The sequence below is a fragment of the Carlito syrichta genome, unplaced genomic scaffold, assembly GCF_000164805.1.
Source record: "Carlito syrichta isolate Samal-C Ts95f unplaced genomic scaffold, Tarsius_syrichta-2.0.1 Scaffold302853, whole genome shotgun sequence".
In the NCBI taxonomy this organism is placed as follows: domain Eukaryota; kingdom Metazoa; phylum Chordata; class Mammalia; order Primates; family Tarsiidae; genus Carlito; species Carlito syrichta.
The window spans coordinates 124,131-145,717 of NW_007246949.1; the positions used below are offsets into that span (position 1 = coordinate 124,131).

At 40.8% G+C, this 21,587-nt stretch overlaps 1 protein-coding gene across 1 annotated transcript in view; it reads right to left on the reverse strand.

Annotated features, from left to right (window-relative positions):
- Positions 1–21,363, reverse strand: part of TRPC5 (transient receptor potential cation channel subfamily C member 5) — a gene marked incomplete at its 3' end in the record, with an annotated part of 115,493 nt that extends 94,130 nt beyond the window's left edge. The window contains exon 1 of the mRNA XM_008057189.1: positions 20,970–21,363. Coding sequence (XP_008055380.1) covers positions 20,970–21,347 — 378 coding nt within the window. The remainder of the gene's footprint in view (positions 1–20,969) is intronic.
- Positions 21,364–21,587: the final 224 nt, after the last annotated feature.

The window sequence follows — 21,587 nt, forward strand, 5'->3', positions numbered from 1 at the left end:
CTCTTCTTCATCTATGGTCTCATTCATAAACTTGAGACTCCCTGGAGGCCCCAGACATACATTTGAGAATTCTGCGCAATGGGACACTTGCACAGAATTGCTTTGGAACGCCTTTCATACTCTGCCAAGGTTCTGTTCTATCAAATTAGCATTGGAGTGTTTAACTCTTCCAGAGGTTAGAGGTTAATACAGCTTGGATTGATTGCAATGACAGAGGAATGGACTAGATGGCCATGATATTTCATTTAATCATGATGATTCTATGATTAAGTGGATTACACCAAAATAAACATCCCCCAGAACTCTGGGAGGTTTTATGCTAGAAATGTGTTGATGACATTTCTGCCTGTGGAATTATTAGTAAACTTCCCTGTGGATTGTATATTTACTGGGGCTTTGCATTCTTGCCTCCCTACTAAACCAATTATTTGCCAGGCACAGCACCTATTTAGTGTGGGTATGTAAAGTACTTTTAGGATAATTTCAAAACATTGTTCATTTCCTCACAGCATCCCTGTGGGGCTATTTAGTATTATCCCTTCATTTTTCAATGGTAAGAGGTTAAGCTATAGAGAAGAGTTGAATGATTTGTCTACAGCTACCTAGCAGTTGAAGGAAGGAGTTAACATGAGAACTAGACTCCCAGACTTTATTTATCATATCATACAACCACAGTTGACATACATATTGCAAAATCACAGGGTTAGGAGAGACCTTAGAGATAACATAATCCAATCTCATAATAGATATTTAACTTTTGGCAAAATTCCTGCCCAGCAGCCATTCTACCTCTGCTTGAACATGTGCTGACATTCCATTCCATTCCATTTCTACCCAGTACTGAGACTATGGTTTTGAAATTGGGTGGCTACATTTCCTTCTTTCCCATCAGACACTACTCAACACCTTCAGGCTGCTCTCCCTAGTATGGAACTCTTTATTAAGAATGCTTTCCTGAGCAGTGAGGTGGAACACATCAAGTGGTAAGGACATACTCCTTCCCCTTTCTTGATAAAATCTTCAGGGTTATGGCAGTGGTAACTGTGGTTTGGTAGCTAACATGTAGCTCTTTGTTTATGCCCAGAAGCTGCACACCCTAAAGAAGGCTGGGAGATGGTAGCCCAGATCAAGACTCACGTAGCTTCACTAGAGGCCATTCACTAGAGGTCTTTGAAGAACAAGTGGTGCTCCAGACAGGCATGCATGCCTATGGACGATAAGGAGTGAGGCCCCGATCACTCTGGAAGTAGCCAGCCACATGCTTAGTGGTAAAGACCATAGTTTTCTTGCCTGTGCTGGCAAAGTAAGAGATCAGACTCCCAAAGTTGCCAAAAAGGAGGAAGAGGAAGAAGAGGAAGTATGGGGCGAGGAGATAATGGCAAGGCCAAGCAGCAGACACAGTACAATGGTCACTTAATGTTGTGCCCACCTACAGCAAGATATCCTCAATGTATTTTTTATTTTTTTTGTCAGAGTCTCACTCTGTCACCCAGGCTGGAGTGCAGTGGCACACTCATGGCCACTGCAGCCTCGACCTGCTGGGCTCAGATGATTCTTCTGCCTCGACCTTCCAGGTACCTGGAACTACAGGTACGCTATCACACCCAGCTAATTTTTATTGGTTTATTGTGGAGATGAGGTCCCGCCAAGTTGCCCAAGCTGGTCGCGAACCCGTGGGCTCAGACAACCCTCTCATCTCGGCCTACCAAAGTCCTGGGATTATAGGCACGAGCCACGGTGCCCAGTCTTTCAATGTATTTTTGAGAAAAAAAGAACAAGTTGCAGAATGTTTGTAAAAAAAAAAGTGTATGTATTTGTGTATGTGTTTCTGTTAGAATATGCGTGGAAAATAACTACAAGAATACACATAAGTTGTTCATAGTGATGACTTTTAGGGAGTTGGTTTTGAGAGTGGGAAACAGGATGTTTTATGCTGTTATAATTCTTATAGTTAACATGTGTGACTTTAATAACAAAAACTCCAAAATAAACAAATGGAGGCAGAGGAGGTGTGACATAGGACCCCGATTATTGAATGATTTAACATCTCATATTGAGAGTTAAGAAATTAGGGGCGCCGGGCTCAGTGGCTCAGCCTGTAATCCCAGCGCTTTGGGAGCCGAGGTGAGTGGATTGCCTGAGCCCGCAGGTTCGAGACCCGCCAGGGCAGCGAGACCTCATCTCTACAAAAAATCAAAAAAAAAAAAAAAAATCAGCCAGGCATGGTAGCGCATGCCTGTAATTCCAGCTACTCGGAAGGCTGAGGTGGAAGGATCGCCGGAGCCCAGCAGGTCGAGGCTGCGGTGGCCGGGAGCGGCCACTGCACTCCAGTCTGGGCAACAGAGTGAGACTCCAACTCAAAAAAAAAAAGAAAGAAAGAAAGAAAGAAATTAGGGGTGGAAGGAGAAAATTGCTTGAATAAACATGATGCATCTTCATTTTGGGAAGACAAAGCCCAAACCATTCTGCACTCTAGTTCTCTTGGTGGGGATTGAAGCCTTTCCATGTGCAGGTACATTGGGAGGTGGGGAGATACTATTTGCTTTGTAGTTTGAGTTCAACACTGATTTGATGACAAGGAGATGTACTGAAGGAACTCTGTTGGTCATTTTCAACACCAAAGTTCACAATTCTGACATGGGTAATAGAGTTGATAGTGGCTGCAAACAGCATGTCATCACTGGTTGCCCTTGAAGAGCAGAGGTGGATTTAGACATTCTGCTATCCAGATTCAGAGGTATTTGTTATGGGTCATCATCTCTCTTTTTGGGGGGAAGAAGTACGGATGGTAGACCCAGAGATGAGTCTCCTTCTTCTTTTAGGACCAGCTTCTTCTTCCTTCTCTGATTCACCTCTCTTTGGAAAGTTCTTTCAATAGCTTTTTCTTGTCTGACACTCAGTCCTACCTTACTAATGGACAGGCAACAACAATTCACTGACAGCAAGGTAAAACTGGAAGTTTTCTTTCATTCAAGCTCTTGGTGATCACGTGCTGTTCTTTCCCCTCCTGTGAGAACTTCAGAATAGAAAAGAATAGAACTACTTAGAACAGATAATGGGCAGGGCTCGGTGGCTCAGCCTGTAATCCCAGCACTTTGGGAGGCCGAGGCCAGTGGATTGCCTGAGCCTGAGGGTTTGAGACCAGCCCTGGCAACTTGGCGAGACCTCATCTCTACAATAAAATAAAAAAAAGCCGGGCGTGGTAGCGCACGTCTGTAGTTCCAGTTACTCGGAAGGCTGAGGGGAGGGATCGTTGGAGCCCAGCAGGTTGACGCTGGAGTGGCCATGAGTGTGCATGCCACTGCACTCCAGCCTGAGTGAAGGAGTGAGACTCCAACTCAAAAAAAAAATTAAATTAAATTAAATTAAATTTTAAAAGAACAGATAATGGCTACTGGATTGGCATCACTTAATCCTGCCAGAAGAAACAAAGTGTTTGGCTTTATCAGCAGGTCCTTGAATTCAAGATGGCTCTTGCTAGGATGACTTTCCTTTTGACTCCAGAGACATCATACTGATAGGAGAAGAAACCCCTTTCCTTATCCTATCGTGCCTGTTGGCCTCAATATCCCTCCAAGCCTATGGTTGGATTTATCAGTGACAATTCAGCAAGATTTGAGGGACCATTAACCAGCCCTCTTCCCTCAAACTATCAACCTTGTGCCTGTATTTTGAACTTTGTTCCATAGGAAACAAGGAGCAACTACAGTCCTCTGAGTGACATGATCAGACATCTTTGCTTCCAGGTTGCAGCACTTTCCTTTTATCACTAACAGCACTTCTATTACCATTAATTGCTTATATGTTAGCCTCTTCACCTCAATTAAGTTATTCCAAGGCACTTAGTATCTGAGTAGGTGTGGGTGGTTAAAGGAGAGGGTGGGAAGAAAGACAAATGCAAGGTTTCAAATCTAGATAAATAGAAGGATAACAATGCCATTGCCCGAGAGAGAAAACACCGGATGAGGAGAAAAATTAGGATGGTGAAATGAAGATAGAACATAAATTCAGAACACAGACTCTGCTGCCAGACTGCCAAGGCTTGAATACTAGCTGTATGAGTCTGGACAAGCTATTTAACCTTTTTGTGCCTTGATGTCTCCATTTGTAAAAATGGATAATAGTATTATCCTGCATCAAAAGATGGTTATAAGTCTTGAATAAGATAATGCATGTTATGTATTTAGAATAAAGACTGCACATAGTAAGTGCTCAATTAGTGTTTGCCATTATTATTACTAGACATATTAAATTTAAAATGTTTGGAATACATCTAGGTGGGTATATCTAGCTGAAAGTTGGAAAATAGATCATAAGTTTCATGATAGATATCTGACTATAAAGGGAGAAGTGAAAGAACCCTGGGCCACACCAATATCTAAGAAAGAAAAAAGACAAGAATTCTGAAAAAGAGACTAAGACAGTGGTCAGAGAGGAAGGAAGCTAACTAGGTAGACATGATATCATGGAAGCCAAGAAAGTTGTCAACCAACAAAACTTGAAACCAGAAAAGACATAGGGATATTAGAAAACTTTTGGAGGTGATAGATATGTTTATTACCTTCATTTTGGGGCATGGGTATATGTGTATGTCTAAACTCAGCAATCTGGGTACATTATATGTGGGCAGTTTTTTGTATATCAATTCTACCTCAATAAAGCTGTTAAAAATGGAACACAGACATTGGGTCTGTGTATGAGGTTAGAGGGTAGGAGAAAGGATGTCATGGGAATGTCAGATGAAAGGACAGAGGGTCAAAGACCAATACGGACAGCTCCTTACAAATATTTACTGAGGGACAGCCCTGCCCAATCAGGCCCCTGGGTGATCAGTGGGCCTGGTTTCTTCTTTTCACTCTACTTTAGTCTTCTCTGAGCTCACTGCCAGTCAGAGGACCACTAACAAATTTCTGAGATGGTGCTGACTTTTCACCAAAGTCCCAACTTAGGAGTCACTCAATCAATAGCCATAGACACATTTCAGAGAAAAAAGAGGGAAGACGGGTGAGCACAGCAACCCAACTGTTTGTGATCAGACTCAAGATCCACCTGACACAGAGTCCTGACTCAGAATGAGGTATCCAGGGCCTTCCTCCATGAGGCTAATCTCAGGAGGGTAACATGAGCTCTAAGAATTGCTTTCATCACCAACTTTTCCCTCCAGTGCCCACTACGGACAAGCTACCATCTTTTCCACTCCTCATGTCATTGCTCATTCACTTTCTTCTGACCCACATGCCATCCCCTTCCTTCTGCCATTCCAGCTCAAATTCTATTTCTTTTCTGAAATGTTCCCCCCTTGAAACCTCTCTGTTTGCTGGTGTTCATAATGGCCTCCTGTATTGTCCACATCATACATTTTGGATGATATGGCATACATTTCCTTGCACTGTTATATTACTATTCCATGTTTGTTATTAGCATATGGAAAAGAATCAACACAGAGTAGTGTTTGGTGTGCTGGGATAGGATAGCTCAGTGGGGAGATGGAAAGATGTCTCAAGAGTTTTGCACTGATGTTCCACACTTGAACTGAGTTTACGACAGGAGCTGTAAACTGGGGGAAAAACAATAACAGAGTAAATATTGAGGGGCTTGGGTTGAAAAGGACAAAACGGCTGCCCAACTGACAATTGTATAGGTGAAGTGAAAGGTAAAGGGATAATATCACATGCAGATGAGGCATACTTGCCCAGGGACAGACAATAGAAAACTTCCTAACTGGACATGTGTATGTGGGTAAGGGCTATATATAACCATGAGAATTAAGTTAAGGGAAGGAAGCCCTGAGTTGGTGATAATCCTGAAGAAAAGGGGACTGTGGCTTAAAAAACGCATGTGTTTTTATTTAGTTAATTGCTTTTGAGGTTAGTTCATATCTTCTTTCTTGTAAACTGTTGTGCAGCCAGCCTCTTTGGCCTACTTGAGATCAAGTTTAAATAATTATTTTTTATTTCTGAGATGTGAACATCACTGACTTAAGTCTTTTGTGTTCCTAGAAACACAGAAAGCCATGCTTACTAGAAGGGGTGATTTGGCTGGCCAGTATGTGCATATCTATTTTCCTCATAAGACTGTAAATTTATTTTTTGTGTGACAGGAAATAGTTAATTTTTATTTATTATTATAATTAATTTTATTTTAATTGACATATAATTATACATATTATGGGGTACAGTGTGATGTTTTGATAGATGGGTACACTGTATAATGATCAAATCTTGGTATTTAACATATCTATCACCTCAGACATGTACTGTTTCTTCTTCGTGGTGAGAACATTCAGAATTCTCTCTTCCAGCTTTTAAAAATATACAATACGGCCGGGCTCGGTGGCTCAGCCTGTAATCCCGCGTCTTTGGGAGGCTGAGGTGAGTGGATTGCCTGAACCGCGGGTTCGAGACCCTCCTGGGCAGCGAGACCTCATCTCTACAATAAATCAAAAAATCAGCTGGGCGTGGTGGCGCATGCCTGTAATTCTGGCTACTTGGAAGGCTGAGGTGGAAGGATCGCCGGAGCCCAGCAGGTTGAGGCTGCTGTGGCCGGAAGCGGCCACTGCACTCCAGTTTGGGCGACCAAGTGAGACTCCAACTCAAAAAAAAAAAAATACAATATAATATTTCTATAGTTATCCTATTATGTAGCAAAACACCAGAACTTATTCTTCCTACATAACTGTAATTTTGTAGCCATTGACTAATCTTCCTCTACCATCCCCTCCTCCCTATCATTCCCAGCCTCTGATAACCACTCTTCTACTCTGTACTTCTATGAGACAGGTTTTTGAGATTCCACAAATAAGTGAGATCATGTGATACTTGTCTTTTTGTGCCTGGCTTATTCCACTTAACACAATGTTCTCCAGATTCATCTATGTTGCTGCAAATGATGGATTTCCTGACTGTTTTTTGGATGAGTAATATTCCATTGTGTATATAAACCACATTTTATTTATCCATTCCTTTAGTGATGAACAGTAGTTTGATGCCATTTCTTGGCTATTGTGAATAGTGCTGCAATAAACATGGTAATGCAGATATCTCTTTGACATACTGATTTCATTTCCTCTGGGTAAATACCCACAAGTGAGATTGCTGGATCATATGGTAGTTCTATTTTTAATTTTTTGAGGAATCTCCATACTGTTTTCCATAATGGCAGTACCAATCTATGTTCTCATCAACAGTGTGTAAGGATTCCCTTTCCTACACATTCATGCCAGCATTTGTTATTTTTTGACTTTTTTTTTTTTTTTTTTGAGTTGGAGTCTCACTGGGTCGCCCAGACTGGAGTGCAGTGGCCGCTCCCGGCCACCGCAGCCTCGCCTGCTGGGCTCCGGCAATCCTTCCACCTCAGCCTTCTGAGTAGCCGGAGTTACAGGCGCGCGCTACCACACCCAGCTAAGTTTTGATTTATTGTATAGATGAGGTCTTGCTGCCCAGGTGGGTCTCGAACCCGCGGGCTCAGGAAATCCACTCACCTCAGCCTCCCAAAGGCGCAGGATTACAGGCTGAGCCACTGACCCTGGCTATTTTTTGACTTTTTTATGATAGTCATTCTAACTGAGGTATGATTCTGTCTCATTGTGCTTTGGATTTGAATTTATCTGATGATTAGTGACGTTGAGTACTTTTTCATATACCTGATGGCTATTTGTATGTCTTCCTTGGAGAAATGTCTATTCAAGTCCTTTTCCTGTTTTAAATTCAGATTGTTTGCTTTTTTGCTATTGAGTTGAGTGCTTTATATATTCTGGGTATTAACCTCCTGTCAAATACATGGTTTGCAAATATTTTCTCTCATCCTATAGATTACCTTTTACTCTGTTGTCATATATTCTTACAGAATTGACCCCTTTATGACTATAAAATGGCCTTCTTTGTCACTTAGTAGAGTTTTGACATGAAGTCTATTTTAGCTGATATAAATATAGCTTACTCCTGCTCTCTGTTGGATTCTGTTTGCATGTAATATCACTTTCCATTTCTTCTCTTTCTGTCTATGTGTGCCTTTACAGGTGAAATGAGTTTCTCATAGGCAGCTTATAGCTTTTTGTTTTTTGTTTTTTCCATTAATCAGTATTTTTTATTATGGTTTTGTGGGGTACAGTTGAGGGTTAGATGTACAATTACGTTTCATTCAGGCACCCTGTTGATAAGAGGTGTTTTCCCATCCCCTGACAGATATTTGCTACTGTTAATCCCATCTCCCCCCCCCCCATAGTTTCCCAGTACCGTCAGTCATTTTCTTATAGTATTGCATTGGATGTTCATGGTCCATTATATGAGTGAGAACATGTGATACTCGGATCTTTGTTTCTGTGAGAGGTCACTCAGTATTATAGACTCTAGTTCCATCCAGGTTGCAGCGAAATTCGAAAGAATCTCAGAGCTCGAAGACCAAAACACAGAACTAACCCAAACTGTCAAAAGCATAGAAAAGAAGCTCAAAAAGACAGAACAAAACCTGCAAGAGATGAATGATCACTTCAAGAGACCAAACCTAAGAATAATTGGGCTTCCTGAGGCAGAGAGAGAAACAGAAGCCACGCTGGAACAAACATTTCATGAAATCATTCAAGAAAACTTCCTTCATCTCATTAAGGATGAAAAAATTCAAACACAAGAGATTCAGAGAACCCCTGCAAGACAACAAATGAGAAGACCAACTCCCAGACACATAATAATTCGCCTAAACAAAGTAGCTATGAAAGGAAAAATCCTAAAGGCAGCAAGAGAAAAAGGCCAGACTACCTACCAGGGAAAATCAATTAGATTAGCAGCAGATTTATCCACAGAAGCCCTTTCTTCAAAGTTCTAAAACATTGTTTTTTGTTTCTTTGAGTTGGAGTCACACTCTGTTGCCCAGGCAGTGGCACACTCACTGTCACCCCAGCGTCAACCTCCTGGGTCCCGGTGATCCTTCCACCTCAGCCTTCCAAGTAGCAGGAACTACAAGCATGTGCTACCACACCCTGTACCACGCTAATTCTATCTATCTATCTATCTATCTATCTATCTATCTATCTATCTATCTATCTATCTATCTATCTATCTATTTATTGTAGGGACAAGGTCTCGTTAAGTTGCCCGGGCTGGTCTCGAACTCATGAGCTGAGGCAATCTACTCGCTTTGGCCTCCCAAAGTGCTGGGATTACAGGCTGAGCAACCAAGTCCAGCCATAGCTTTGTTTTTTTCAATCTAGTCTATATATTTTGATTGGAAAATATAATTTGTTTACATTCAAGGTTATTATGTATAGATGAGTTCTTCTGCTATTAAAAAATTTGTTTTCTGGTTGTTTTATATATCTTTTTTTCCATTTTTATTATTTATTATTATGCTTTTCTGTAGTTATAAGCTTTGATTCTTTTCTGTTTTTCACTGTGTACCTGCTATCATTTTCTTTCCTTTGTGGTTACTCAGCATCATACATAAAAATATCTTATATTTTAATAGACTATTTTAAGCTGATAACTTAATTTTGGTTGCATACAAATACTCTAGACTTTTACCTTTCCCCCACAGTTTATCATTTTGTTGCCTTAATTTACATCTATTTACTTATATTACATCTTCCTTAACATCTTATTGTAGTTATAGTTACCTTTGACCTTCATACTAGAGATTTGAAAGATTATATGCTACCCTTACATTCATGGAATATTTTGAGTTTGATGGTGAATTTACCTCTAACAGTTCTGAATTTGATTTTGAATTTGCCTTTACTAGTATAAAAGAGTTTTATACTTTCAGTTGTTTCCATGATGCTAATTATTGTTCTTTCACTTCCAGTTGTAGCATTCCTTTAAGTATTTTTTTTTTTTTTGGTAAGGCTGGTCTAGTAAGGAAGAATTCCCTCAGGTTTTGCAAGGGAACACTATTTCATTTTTGAAGGATGGCTTTACTTTGTATATTATTTTTAGCTGACAGGCCCCCCCCCCAGCCCTTTGAATATATCATTCCATCCTTTCTTAGCCTGCAAGGTTTCTACTGAAAAATATGTTTATAGTCTTTATTTATTTATTTTTTTTGAGGAGACAGAGTGTCACTCTGTCACCTAGGCTAGAGTGCAGTGGCATGATCACCACTTATCATAGTCTCAATCTCCTGGGCTCAGGAGCTCCTTCCACCTCAGCCTCTTGAGTAGCTGAGGCTACAGACATGTGCTACTATGCCTGGCTAATTAAAAAAAATTGTAGAGATGTGGTCATGCTATGTTGCCTAGGTGGTCTCCAACTTCTTGGCTCAAGCTACCCTCTTGTCTTGGTCTCCCAAAGTGCTAGGATTACAGATGTGAGCCACCACACCTGGTCTCTGTTTATACTCTAATGGTGATTCTCTTATGTGTGACTTGCCACATTTATCTTGATATTTTTAGAATTCTCTCTTTGTCTTAGACTTTTTGACAGTGTAGCTATAATGTGCCTCAGAGAGGACATTTTTGGATTGAATCTATTTAGGAATCTTTGATCACACAAGACTTGAGACGTTTTCAGCTTAGTAAATAGGTTTTCTATGTATTTTCCCCTTTGCTTCTCCTTATAGTACTTCCAAAATGCAAAATTCGTTCACTTAATGGTTGCCCATAAGTCCTATTGACTTTCTTCATTATTTTTAAAAATCTAATTGGGTTATTTCAAATATCAAGTTCAGATATTCTTTCTTCTGCTTTGTTCTGTGTTAAAAGTCTTAATTGTATTTTTTATTTCATTTATTAAATTCTTCAACTTCAAGATTTCTGTTGGGATCTTTTAAAATGATATCTATTTATTTGTTGAATTTCTAATTCATGTCATTATTTGTTTTTCTGATTTTATTGAATTGTCTGTGTATTCTCTTGTATCTTGCAGAATTTCCTTATGATCATTTTTTTGAATTCCTTTTCACATATTTCATAGATTTCCTTTTCTTTGGAGTCTTTTACTGGTTAATTATTGTGTTCTTTTGGAGGTGTTATATTGCTTATTCATGTTTCTTGTGTCCCTACATTGATATCTACATATCTGTGGAAAGTTGCTGCTCCCATTTTATAGAGTCAATTTTTTAGGGAAAGACTTTTCCCTGTAGACAGGGTCTAGGGTGTAAATTTGGTAGTGTGCTTTGGCTTTGGTTCTGGGTAGGCATAGTAGTGTAGTCTCCACATACTTTCTTCAACTCTAATGAACATCCACAATGTCTGTGAGTACTTCAGTGCCCTAGGCTGTGGGTGTTTGTAGAAGTAGTGGTGTGCCTTTGTTGGGGGTAATGCTATTGAATGGGCCAATCCTCAGACCCTGGAGGGCACACAAAACTGAAGTTCCATCAATAATGGGAGTAGCTTCCCCACTGTCCTGGGTTGTTTGCCCCTTGAAGTGCAGGGCACCATGAAGGCTTGGGTGCCAGGGTCACAATCATTCTACTGGGTTTAGGCTCTAAGTAATTGGGGTTTTAACAATACAGCCACTTGTGTGAGTGTGGTGGAATGACAGCAGAGCCTCAGGGATGAGGAGATGCAGTAGCAATTGACGCTCAGAGAGAAATGCATTCTAGCAGTGGCTCCAGTCTCAAGTTGGTACTATGGAGGTGGGGAGGTAAATCACATAGGCTCTTTCTCTGGAGCAATGCAGGCACATGGACAGCTCTCTAAACTTGGCTTAATGTTGGTGAGGACTATGGGACTCTACTGTAGCAAAAAATGCAGGTGTCCATGGCAGTAATGGGGGCTGCTGAGGATCTCTGTTCATCGTTTCTCTACAATGAGAAGTGCCCCAATCCCTGGCTCTGTGCCAATGACAGCTGGAAAGACAAGGTCACAGAGGCAGAGTGCTTTGCTCCCCTTGCTATGCTGTCATCCTAAATTGTCTTACTTCACAGGGATTTTGCAATCCCTTGCTGTATTCTGGTGTTTTTCTTTACCTTTACCTTCTAGTTGAAGTATAGTTGTATTAGTTATTTTTGTCCTTTTTTGTGGGGGGGAGGGGGGAGGGATGAGCATTAGTCAGTACAAGTCATCCATCTTGGTGACATCACTGTCTGACTATAAATTTTTTGAGGGCACTAACTGTATCTTTCAATTTTATTGTGAAGATGTTATTAGTAGTAAGAAATACTTTAAAATGGAATAAAATGAGTTAACCATCTGCTGAAACTGTCATCAATGAGTTGTTCTAGATAAATACTACAAGTATATAGCTGCTTTATTTATTTGCAGCTTTATTTGTAAATGTTACCATGTCTAATGATTCCTCAAAGGCAGAGTGAGGTAGTAGAAAGAGTGGCTTAGGAAACAGGAGGTATTTGTGAGAGTTCAGGCTCAGCTGAGTGATCCTGGACATGTTTCTTTAGGACAAATGAACTAAAAACTCTATACAGTTCCCTTCTGTGAGTTTCTATAATCTCTTTCCCATGCCTATTGAAAGTCAGCACAGATATACGAGAGAATGTAAGTTAATTCATCAGTTTGGCAAGTATGATGCCATGCAGTCTTTCTTCTTCTCCCAATTTAAATTGGATGATTTAGTTTATTGACTTGATTGACATAGAACTTGACTTTGGAATGAGAACCAAATCAAATAACAGAATTAAAACTGTTATTCAGATTGCTACAGAGATAAAGAGTCAGTCTTATACTAGAAAATTCAGGTAATGCAGATTTAACAGTAATATTAACACTATTTTGTATCAAGGCTAATAATATGAGTATCATATAATGAAATCGCTAGGTCACACGTTATGCCAAGTGTAAAAATGTAATTATCATTTAAATCTCAGAAGAACCTATTATGTAGGTCATATCATTAAATCTATCTTTTCAGATAAGAAAACTAATGCTTAACATGGTGAATGACTTTCCCAAGTTTGCTCAGTCTGAATTCTTAACCACTATATTCTAGGGAGTACTTAATACAGTTTTTTGACTAAATCAGTGACATTAGCCAGCAGGTGATATCAGCATAACTTCAACTAGTAGAAGCAGGAGTAGTACTAGCTACCATTTATTGAGTACTTACTACGTATCAGGGACTGTTCTAAGTAATATACATGTATTATTTCATTTAACTCTCACTGTTGCTGTATGAAGTAGATTTCATCACTATTCCTAGTTACAGATGAAGAAACTGAGGTTTGGAGAGATTAAGTGATTTGCCCAAGGAACGCGTCTAATAAGTGGCTGACTCCAAAGGTCATGATCTTTCTACCATTACAGGCTGCCTATAAATAGCAGGGTGACTTTTATAATTTTATCCTTTACTTTCTGCTTTCATATTAATTGTCTGAAATTTATAGGATAGATTCTTTATGTGCCTTCTCTATGCTCTAGTCACCTTTTCCCCAGCCTTCAGCGTCCCCCTCCACACTGTGCAATCTCACCCTGAAATCAAGAACTAGATAGGAAGAAGAGTAAATGGAGTGTTCCATTGCTGATTTTCTATAATCTCAACACAAACACTTATCAGTGTTGGTGAGATTTAATCTCTCTAGCTCATCTGTGAGACCAATTTTAATTTGAAGCCATCTGCCACAGACAAATGAGTAATTATGGCAGAGCCCAGAGGGGCGGGTCACAGGGAGAAGGTTGGCTTAGCCTCTTTCTGCCTGCTTGCATTGACGTAAGTGATCAAGAAAGAAAATTACTTGGGTGGGCTGTTAATGCAGAGGCCAGAAGCTCTTATTTCCCTGTTACTCAAATCCTTAGACTCCATTGAGAAAGGAAGGATGACTCTGAGGTCATGCAGCTTGCCTCACAGCAGAAGGGAGACTATTGCCATCAAGGCCAGGCAGAAGGAGGTAATTTTTAAACTGGGCCAGCTTGCTAACCAACCTTTCCCTCTTTCACTGTACTGGCAATGACTTGTGATAAGTACCAATTGCCAACTTGTCTCTCTATACAATATGACGTGCTAAGTCAAATTGATGGAGTAAAGCTGAAAATTATAGTTATTGACCTCTGTTTACCATTTTTTTTAGTTGGAGTGTCACTCCTTCGCCCAGGCTGGAGTGCAGTGGCATGCATGCTCACGGCCACCCCAGCATTGACCTGCTGGGCTCTGGCGATCCTTCTGCCTCAGCCTTCCAAGTAGCCGGAACTACAGACGTGTACTACCATGCCCAGTTATTTTTTATTTTATAGTAGAGACAAGGTCTTTCCAAGTTGCCCGGGCTGGTCTTGAACCCGCAGGCTCAGGCAATCCACTTGCCTCGGCCTCCCAAAGTGCTGGGATTACAGGCTGAACCACTGAGCCTGGCCTGTTTATCATTTTAAAAAACTTTTTCAAAAGACTATGACACATCTTAATCTTATTTCTTCCTCACAACAGGTTTTTGGATTAGGTAGAGTTAGGTATTGTTAGCTTCATTTTACAGCTGATGAATAGCAGCTACAAAGAGATTCTGTGACTTGCTCAAGGTTACCCTGTTAGGTACAAGCTGGCTAGCACCATGAACTCTGAATTAAAATCTGTCACTTTGTCTTTTAGGCCAGTGGTTTTTAAGCTATGCCTGCTCCTCAGAAGTCAAGGAGGTATGGGAGTGGAAGAGTATGTGTGTGTGTATGTGTGTGTGTGTGTGTGTGTGTATGTGTGTGTGTGTATGTTTGTGTGTGCACAAGTAGGTTTGGGGCCCCAACCTACACTTAAGCCAGCATTGTTCTGCTTAGGTCTGTTTGTTTTACACCAGGATTTCATTCAGTGAAAGACTGCTGCTGAAAATGTTTACTAACCACTTGTTTAGACCAGTATATCTCATAGAGAATGCAGTGGGTTGAACAATGTCTTCTAAAAAGATCTTAACTCTTGGTACCCATGAATGTGACCTTATTTGGGAAAAGGGTCTTTGCAGATTCAATCAAGTTAAGATGGAGTTATCCTGGAATAGGGAGACCCTAAATCAAATGACTGTTATCTTTATAAGAAAAGGGAGAGGAACAACTGAATACACAGACACGGAGGAAAACTCTATATGACAACGAAGGCAGAGATTAGAATGATGCTATAAGCCAAGGAACACTGAGGATTGCTGACAACCACCAGAGGCTTGCAGCAGTGAGGCATGAAACAGATCCTTCCTCCAGAAGAAACCAGCCATGCTGATACCTTCTCGTCAGACTTCTGACCTTTGGAACTGTGAGAGATTTCATTTCATTTCATTTATTTTCTTTTCTTTTTTTTTTGAGTTAGAGTCTCACTCTGTCACCCAGCCTGGAGTGCAGTGGCATGCTCACAGCCACTCCAGCGTCGACCTGCTGGGTTCCGGTGATCCTTCCGCCTCAGCCTTCCAAGTAGACAGAACCACAGACACGTGCTACCATGCCCGGCTAATTTATTTTTAATTTTTATTGTAGAGATGAGGTCTCGCTAAATTGCCTGGGCTGGTCTCGAACCCAAGGGCTCAGGCAATCCACTCACCTTGGCCTCCCAACATGCTGGGATTACAGGCTGAGTCACTGATCCCGGCCAATTTTTTTGTTTTGTTTTAAGCTGCCCAATTTATGATGGTTATCATGGCAGCCTCAGAAAACAAATACAGAGAGGTACATGGACCTCTTACGTAAAACAGGTGGGAGTGGGTTGGGTAAAATCACAAACCCCAAGATTCTGATTTTGTAGATGTGCAGTGGAGCTCAGGAATCTGTGTTTTGACAAGTTTCTCATATGTACAACAATTAATTTTGAACTGGTTTTGGGTATACAGAGATATGAATCTCCCCTTTAGGTTGTGGCTGGATTTGCCCTCCTTGTTGATAATGTTCCTCTAGTAGTTTCCAAAGCCAGTGGTCCAAAGGTAGCAAGCATAATAAACCAGAAATAGACTGATATTAGACCCTATGTTGTTCAAAAATCTAGAATTCTGAGACTGATTTAAGATGATTTACCCCAATGGAATCACAAATCTCCCAGACTGTCAAAATCTATCCCTAAGGAAATAGGCTATACCGCTTAGGGAGTGGGCTAAGAGAGTCAGGTTTTTGGAGTAACAAGACCACAAAAATGCACTTGCATGTGCGCATGCGCGCACCGCTCCCCCACCTCTCTGGTGCTGAATATGCTATCTGATAGAGTATCCCCATTTTTACTTTAAGATTTGATCCTTATTAAAAATGGTGGTCTGTCTATATATGTGTGTTGATATTTGAAGCCACTGTCAGCCATTTATGCCTGGCTTCTGATATCTGAGAGAGTTTTGATAGACTAGAAGAAGGGAACGAGCACAAGGGGCTGGGGCAAGGAAGGGACAGAGAGGTTCTTGCTACCAGCCTGGAGCTAAAGACCTTGCCTAGTAAAGCCAAGGAGGGCACTGGTTTATCCTCTCAAGATTGACGGAGGTCAGCTGTGCCCAATATCCTGGAGAGATAAGGGAGGGCCTCAGTGAAAGAGCATATATGTTTGAATTCCATGTATGGGAGGAGGGCCTTTCTGAGAATGGCCTGCCCATCTGAACCCAAGGTCCTTCAGGAGGCCCATGTTTGCTCACATCCCTGATTGCTCCCAGGTAAACAAACCTTATTTCTATCTCCTACAAAGGCAGAGCTCCAGCACTGTGGCAGCCTGTTGTTATAGTTACTGACATATGACTTATCACAGCGATTGTCAGAACAATGCAAGAAAATGAAATTTAGCAGAAGCTGGTAGTGGGGGTTGAGGGAGATAGAAGAAAGTGAGGAGAAGGCTGCTGAAGAGACTTGGGAATGGAGCTGATGGCTTTGTGGATTTCTTCATACAGTGTGATATACAAATATGCCCAAAGGAGGTCCTATATTGGCAGTGTGTATGAAAGGTTCTGGTAAAAATCTGCCTGCCCCAAATAGCTTCACCCAGGTTATATATGTCTGACTTTGCACCATTAGTGATTCGTTCCTATAATTTAAGCACTGCCTTTTCCCAGAAAAGATTCTGCCCTTGATTCCACTTTAGTATAAGTTTACCTGGTACCTTTCCTCCTGACTAGCAGAGCCTCAGCTTTTGCTAAAGCACTGAGGAAAAATGGGGGGAAAGGGGGCTATCGAATAAGGACTTGACCTTTCAAAACTCAGATAGGGCTGGCATAACTAGCTTCCTTTTGGAACTTCTCCTGTGATCTCCTCTTTCTCAAAACACTTATGAAGAAAATCAGGTGGATTATGAAAGTTCAGAAGGTCTCATTAAATCACAAGTCATCTGCTTTCCTGGAAGATACACTTAACTCTTTCATGTTTCTCAGCAAATATTTATACATCATCCATTATGTACTAGACACTGTGCTAGTACTGATGGTGGAGGCACGGAAACCAATGAGCTGCAAGAGGATGGACAGGAAATGAGGCACAGAACAAATCAGTTTTGATGGAGATGGTGAGATGGACCAAGAAGGAAACATATTCACACCTCTCTGCTTTGCTATTCATTCACACCCTTCAGGCCTGTCCTTTCTAGAGGGCCTGTATATCTTCCATGGATCTACCTTATCTCGGATGGGAATCCTAATACATACTCAGACTGCTAGGGAAGCAGTATGACCTAGTGGTTGAGAGGGTGGTTTCAGGAGATAGGCTGCATTTGTTTGAATCTTGGCTCTGACATTTACTAATTATGACTTTGACAATTGATCTAACCATCTTGTGACTCAATTTTTCTTATTGGTAAAATGAGGATGATAATAGTGTCAGCAGAGTTGCTTGCATATTAAATGAAGTAAATCATGTAAGGTGCTTAGCACAGTGCTGGTTGCATATTATTCATTCACTAAAGAAATACTTATTGAGAGCTTGTGATGCTTTAGAAACTTTTCTAGTGATGTAATATAGCAGTGAACATAAGAGGCAAGGTTTCTACTTGCTTGGCACTGGGCTAACTGCTGATGGGGAATGGGAAGATTCAGACCCTTTACTCAAGGAACTTTTATTAATATAGCATCTTGTTTTCTGCTCTATCAATTATAATTCTTAGTCTGTGTGTTATAATTTAGTTTATTGAAATTTCTTTTTGTATAATTAGGCAAGTATTAAAGCTATGAATTTCCTTTAAACTCAGCTTTGGCCATATCCCATAAGATTTTGAGGACTAAACTCTGGCTTTTTATTTTTCTTCTCTTATTCAAATTCCTAACTAACAGGTTTGGGGAGTCATTCCTGATAATGACTCAGCAGTCAGGGTTTTATTTCCCAGTTACCTTTATACTGAAGTTTGTTTTCCAAACTGACTCTGGCATAACATTACAAAACAGATAAAGAAAGAAATTAAAGTGGCATATGATCCTGCAAAGTTGTCTCTTGGGGACTCCCAGACTTCAGAAAACTTTGTAAGACACTTATCTATCCTCATCAAAGTCTGTCACATATAGGACTTCATCAACATAGACCTGGAGATTTTCTGGCCCTTTATCTCAACAGACATCCCCTTTACTGATTTCCAAAATTCCTTAGCTAGGACTTACAAATTGCCAAATTGGATGGAGTTTGAGACAATCATACTTAGTAATCTATCACAGAAACAGAGAACTGAATATCACATGTTCTCACTCATAAGTGGGACCTGAACACTAACCATAATAACACAAGGGAGGGATCAGCAGTAGTGGGGCACTGCTGGAGGGGGGTGGTATGTGGCAACATAATGGGTACCTTGTCCTAAACCAGTGGAAGTGAGGATCGGTTGGCGGCTCAAACTTCATCTGCATGTAGATTACTTATGCACCTCACCCTGACTTGTACCCCACATCTCTATAATAAAATAAAGTTTAAAAAAGGAAAGAAAAGAAATCCTTAAATCCACCCATAACCTACAAGCCCCTGCTTGGAAATGTCCCACCTTCCCAGGGCGAACCAAATAAAATCTCACATATATTGATTTATGGATTTTTGTAACTTCTGCCTCCCTAAAAAGTATATAACCAAACTGCAATTCAGCCACCCCAGACACGTGGTCTCAAGACTTCGTGAGGGTGGGTCCTGGACCTAGTCACTCATATTTTGGCTCAGAATAAACCTCTTCAAGAACATTTGGCAAACTTGGAATTTTTGCATCATCAATTTGATGTTGACTATTTTCATTATAAATATTTCTAAGAACTTTGTAATTTTGGTTTTGCTATATACTATTTCTATTTTTTGATGATTCAGTATTTCATTGTCACTACTATTATGTGCCCAATGTTATTCTCCTAAAGAAGAGAGACAGTGAAGAAACCTGTCTGATTTGAGGGGAGTTTAGAAGGGACTAGAAGATGGCACTGAAAAAGGCCATTGCATGAAGCATATTGAGTGTTAGCTTCATGGATTGGTTTTTCTTCTAATGAGGAGACATTGTAGTTATTTCAAGTGTTGAGGTGCAGAAAATGACTCCCTCAAATATGGCACTTCAACATGCTGAGTGCTTTGAAAATCAGAAGGCCTTAGAATTAAGCCTCAGAACCAAGCCTTCTCTCCCTATGACCTTCCCCCATCTCTATGTCTCTCTGATCCTCTTTCTCAAATAACCCAGAGGGACTCTCTGGACTTTCCTTATTTGACTGAAAATGCTTCTTAACAAAAGACATGGAATTGTCTTAAGACCTCCTTTCTAGAAATCTTATCAAATAACCTGGAAAGATTACACACTGAAGATACTGGGAATCATCACCACACCCAGGCAGACTTTTCATCTATTCTTCTGAGGGTGGCTCCAAGAAATTACCTGGGGACCTTTATCTACTTAACAAGATAAACTTTATTCCTTTGCAGTCCTGCCCTTCAACTTCCCTTAACTTTTTAGTACCATTCAGCCTCAAAAGACAATCATTTACAAAGAGAGTGTCTGCCTCCCAGGTCCATACATCTCTCCCCCATGAAGAGAGTATTTAACCCTTAATAATCTGGCCTCTCTTTGAGTCTTATACTTGGTGTATAGCTCCCATGTCCATATGTATATTATTAAATTTTAATAATTTTTTTCTTCTATTAACCTGCCTATTGTAAGTTCATTTTCAGTGAACCTTTAGACAGTGGGAGGGAAGCTACAAAAGGATGGACAGGAATGACAGGATTGTTATATTATTTTAGGGAGAATAAATCAGCATCATTGTTCAGGATTTCTCGAGATAGTGGAAGAGGCTACAGACAGAGAGCAACTTAGAAGAGTTTTATATTAGTCTAGAACAGTGGTCCTCAAATCTGAGTATACATCAAAATCCCCTGGAGGGCTTTGCTAAGGCACAGCTTACTGGACCCCTCCTCACGGTTTCTGATTCAGTAGGTCTGAGGCCTAAGAATCCCTACAAGCCTGAGAATTTGCATTTCTAGGAACTTTCCAGGTAATGCTGACACTGCTAGTCCAGGGACCATACTTTAGGAAGCACTTATCTAAGAGAGAGATGATGTGAACCAGAGCTAGAATGTGAAAGCTGGGCTAGAGTGGAAAAAAAAAAACTACTTAAGAGATACTGGGACGCAAGGAACCACAGGGTGTAGGGATTGGATATGGGGACAAGAGAGAGGGATGAGTCAAAGATGACCTCAGAGTATCAAACATAGATGCCTTGAGGGATATGGGAGTCACAGAAGCAAAATCCCAGACATCTAGGGTTGGAATACAGTTACTTGACAGTTACTGCATCTGCAACATGGCACTCAAGTTTAAAGGCATCCTGTTTTGTCTTTAGGAGAGAGGCTGGTGAAGAGAAAGCTCAGATTTGTGTTTGGTCTCTCCTTTTTTAGAATGAAATCTTTAGGTAGAGGAAGAAAATGAAGACAAAAAGCAGGAGGTAGGGAGGGTAGAAGGAGCTCGAATATTCTGGAAATGAAGAGCACACCTTTAGGTTGTTGAGTATTGAATGTATTTGGGCAAGTACTAATAAGAAAAAGGCAAATGAGTAAAACTCAGTGTGGGCCATGCAGGGTAGCTCTAGGATATCACCGATGAGAATTTCTAAGATAGAGATTCTCAATTCCAGACTACTTAATCTTCCCTAGTTTTAAGATTTCTGGCCCTGATGCCCTCTTGTTCCTGGCATTTCCCAAGCTATGGGGATTTTCTTACCTGCTTCTCTCCACTGGGCCGCCTGTAGCTGAGCAGAAGTTCCACAGCACCCACCACTTCCTTGCGGATGGCATAGAGCAGTGCATCACCCACATACACGCTATGGTTCAGCAGTAGTTCCATGATCTCCAAGTTCTCATTCTCAATGGCAATGAGCAGGGCACTCCGGCCCAGAGGGTCCATGCAGTTGATGTTGACATTGTAGTAGATCTCAGCCTCCTGTAGGGCCTGCTTCACAGTGCCGTAGTCCCCCTTCTCCACAGCATTGAGGAAGGCCTTCTCCTCTGCAGAGAGTTCTGTCTCAGCCCTCACAATTTGCAGGGGGATGCGGTCTCTGTATGGCGAGTAGTTGACCTTTTTGTAGTACAGTTGGGCCATGGTTCATAGCAATTTAGAAAGCTGAGGGAGAAGGGAAAAGAAGATCAAAAATATTCTTAGATACCCGAAGACCTCAAGTGACTAATTATGAAGGCAGCCTTGCTAAGGGGTTAACAAACCCTAATCTGCTTTAATGACACAATCTGTTTCCTCTTGCAAAGAGGTATAACAGAAAAAACCCAGGCTTTGGGGTCAGAAAGACCTGAGTTCAAACCCTGGTTTTACCACTTACAATAATAA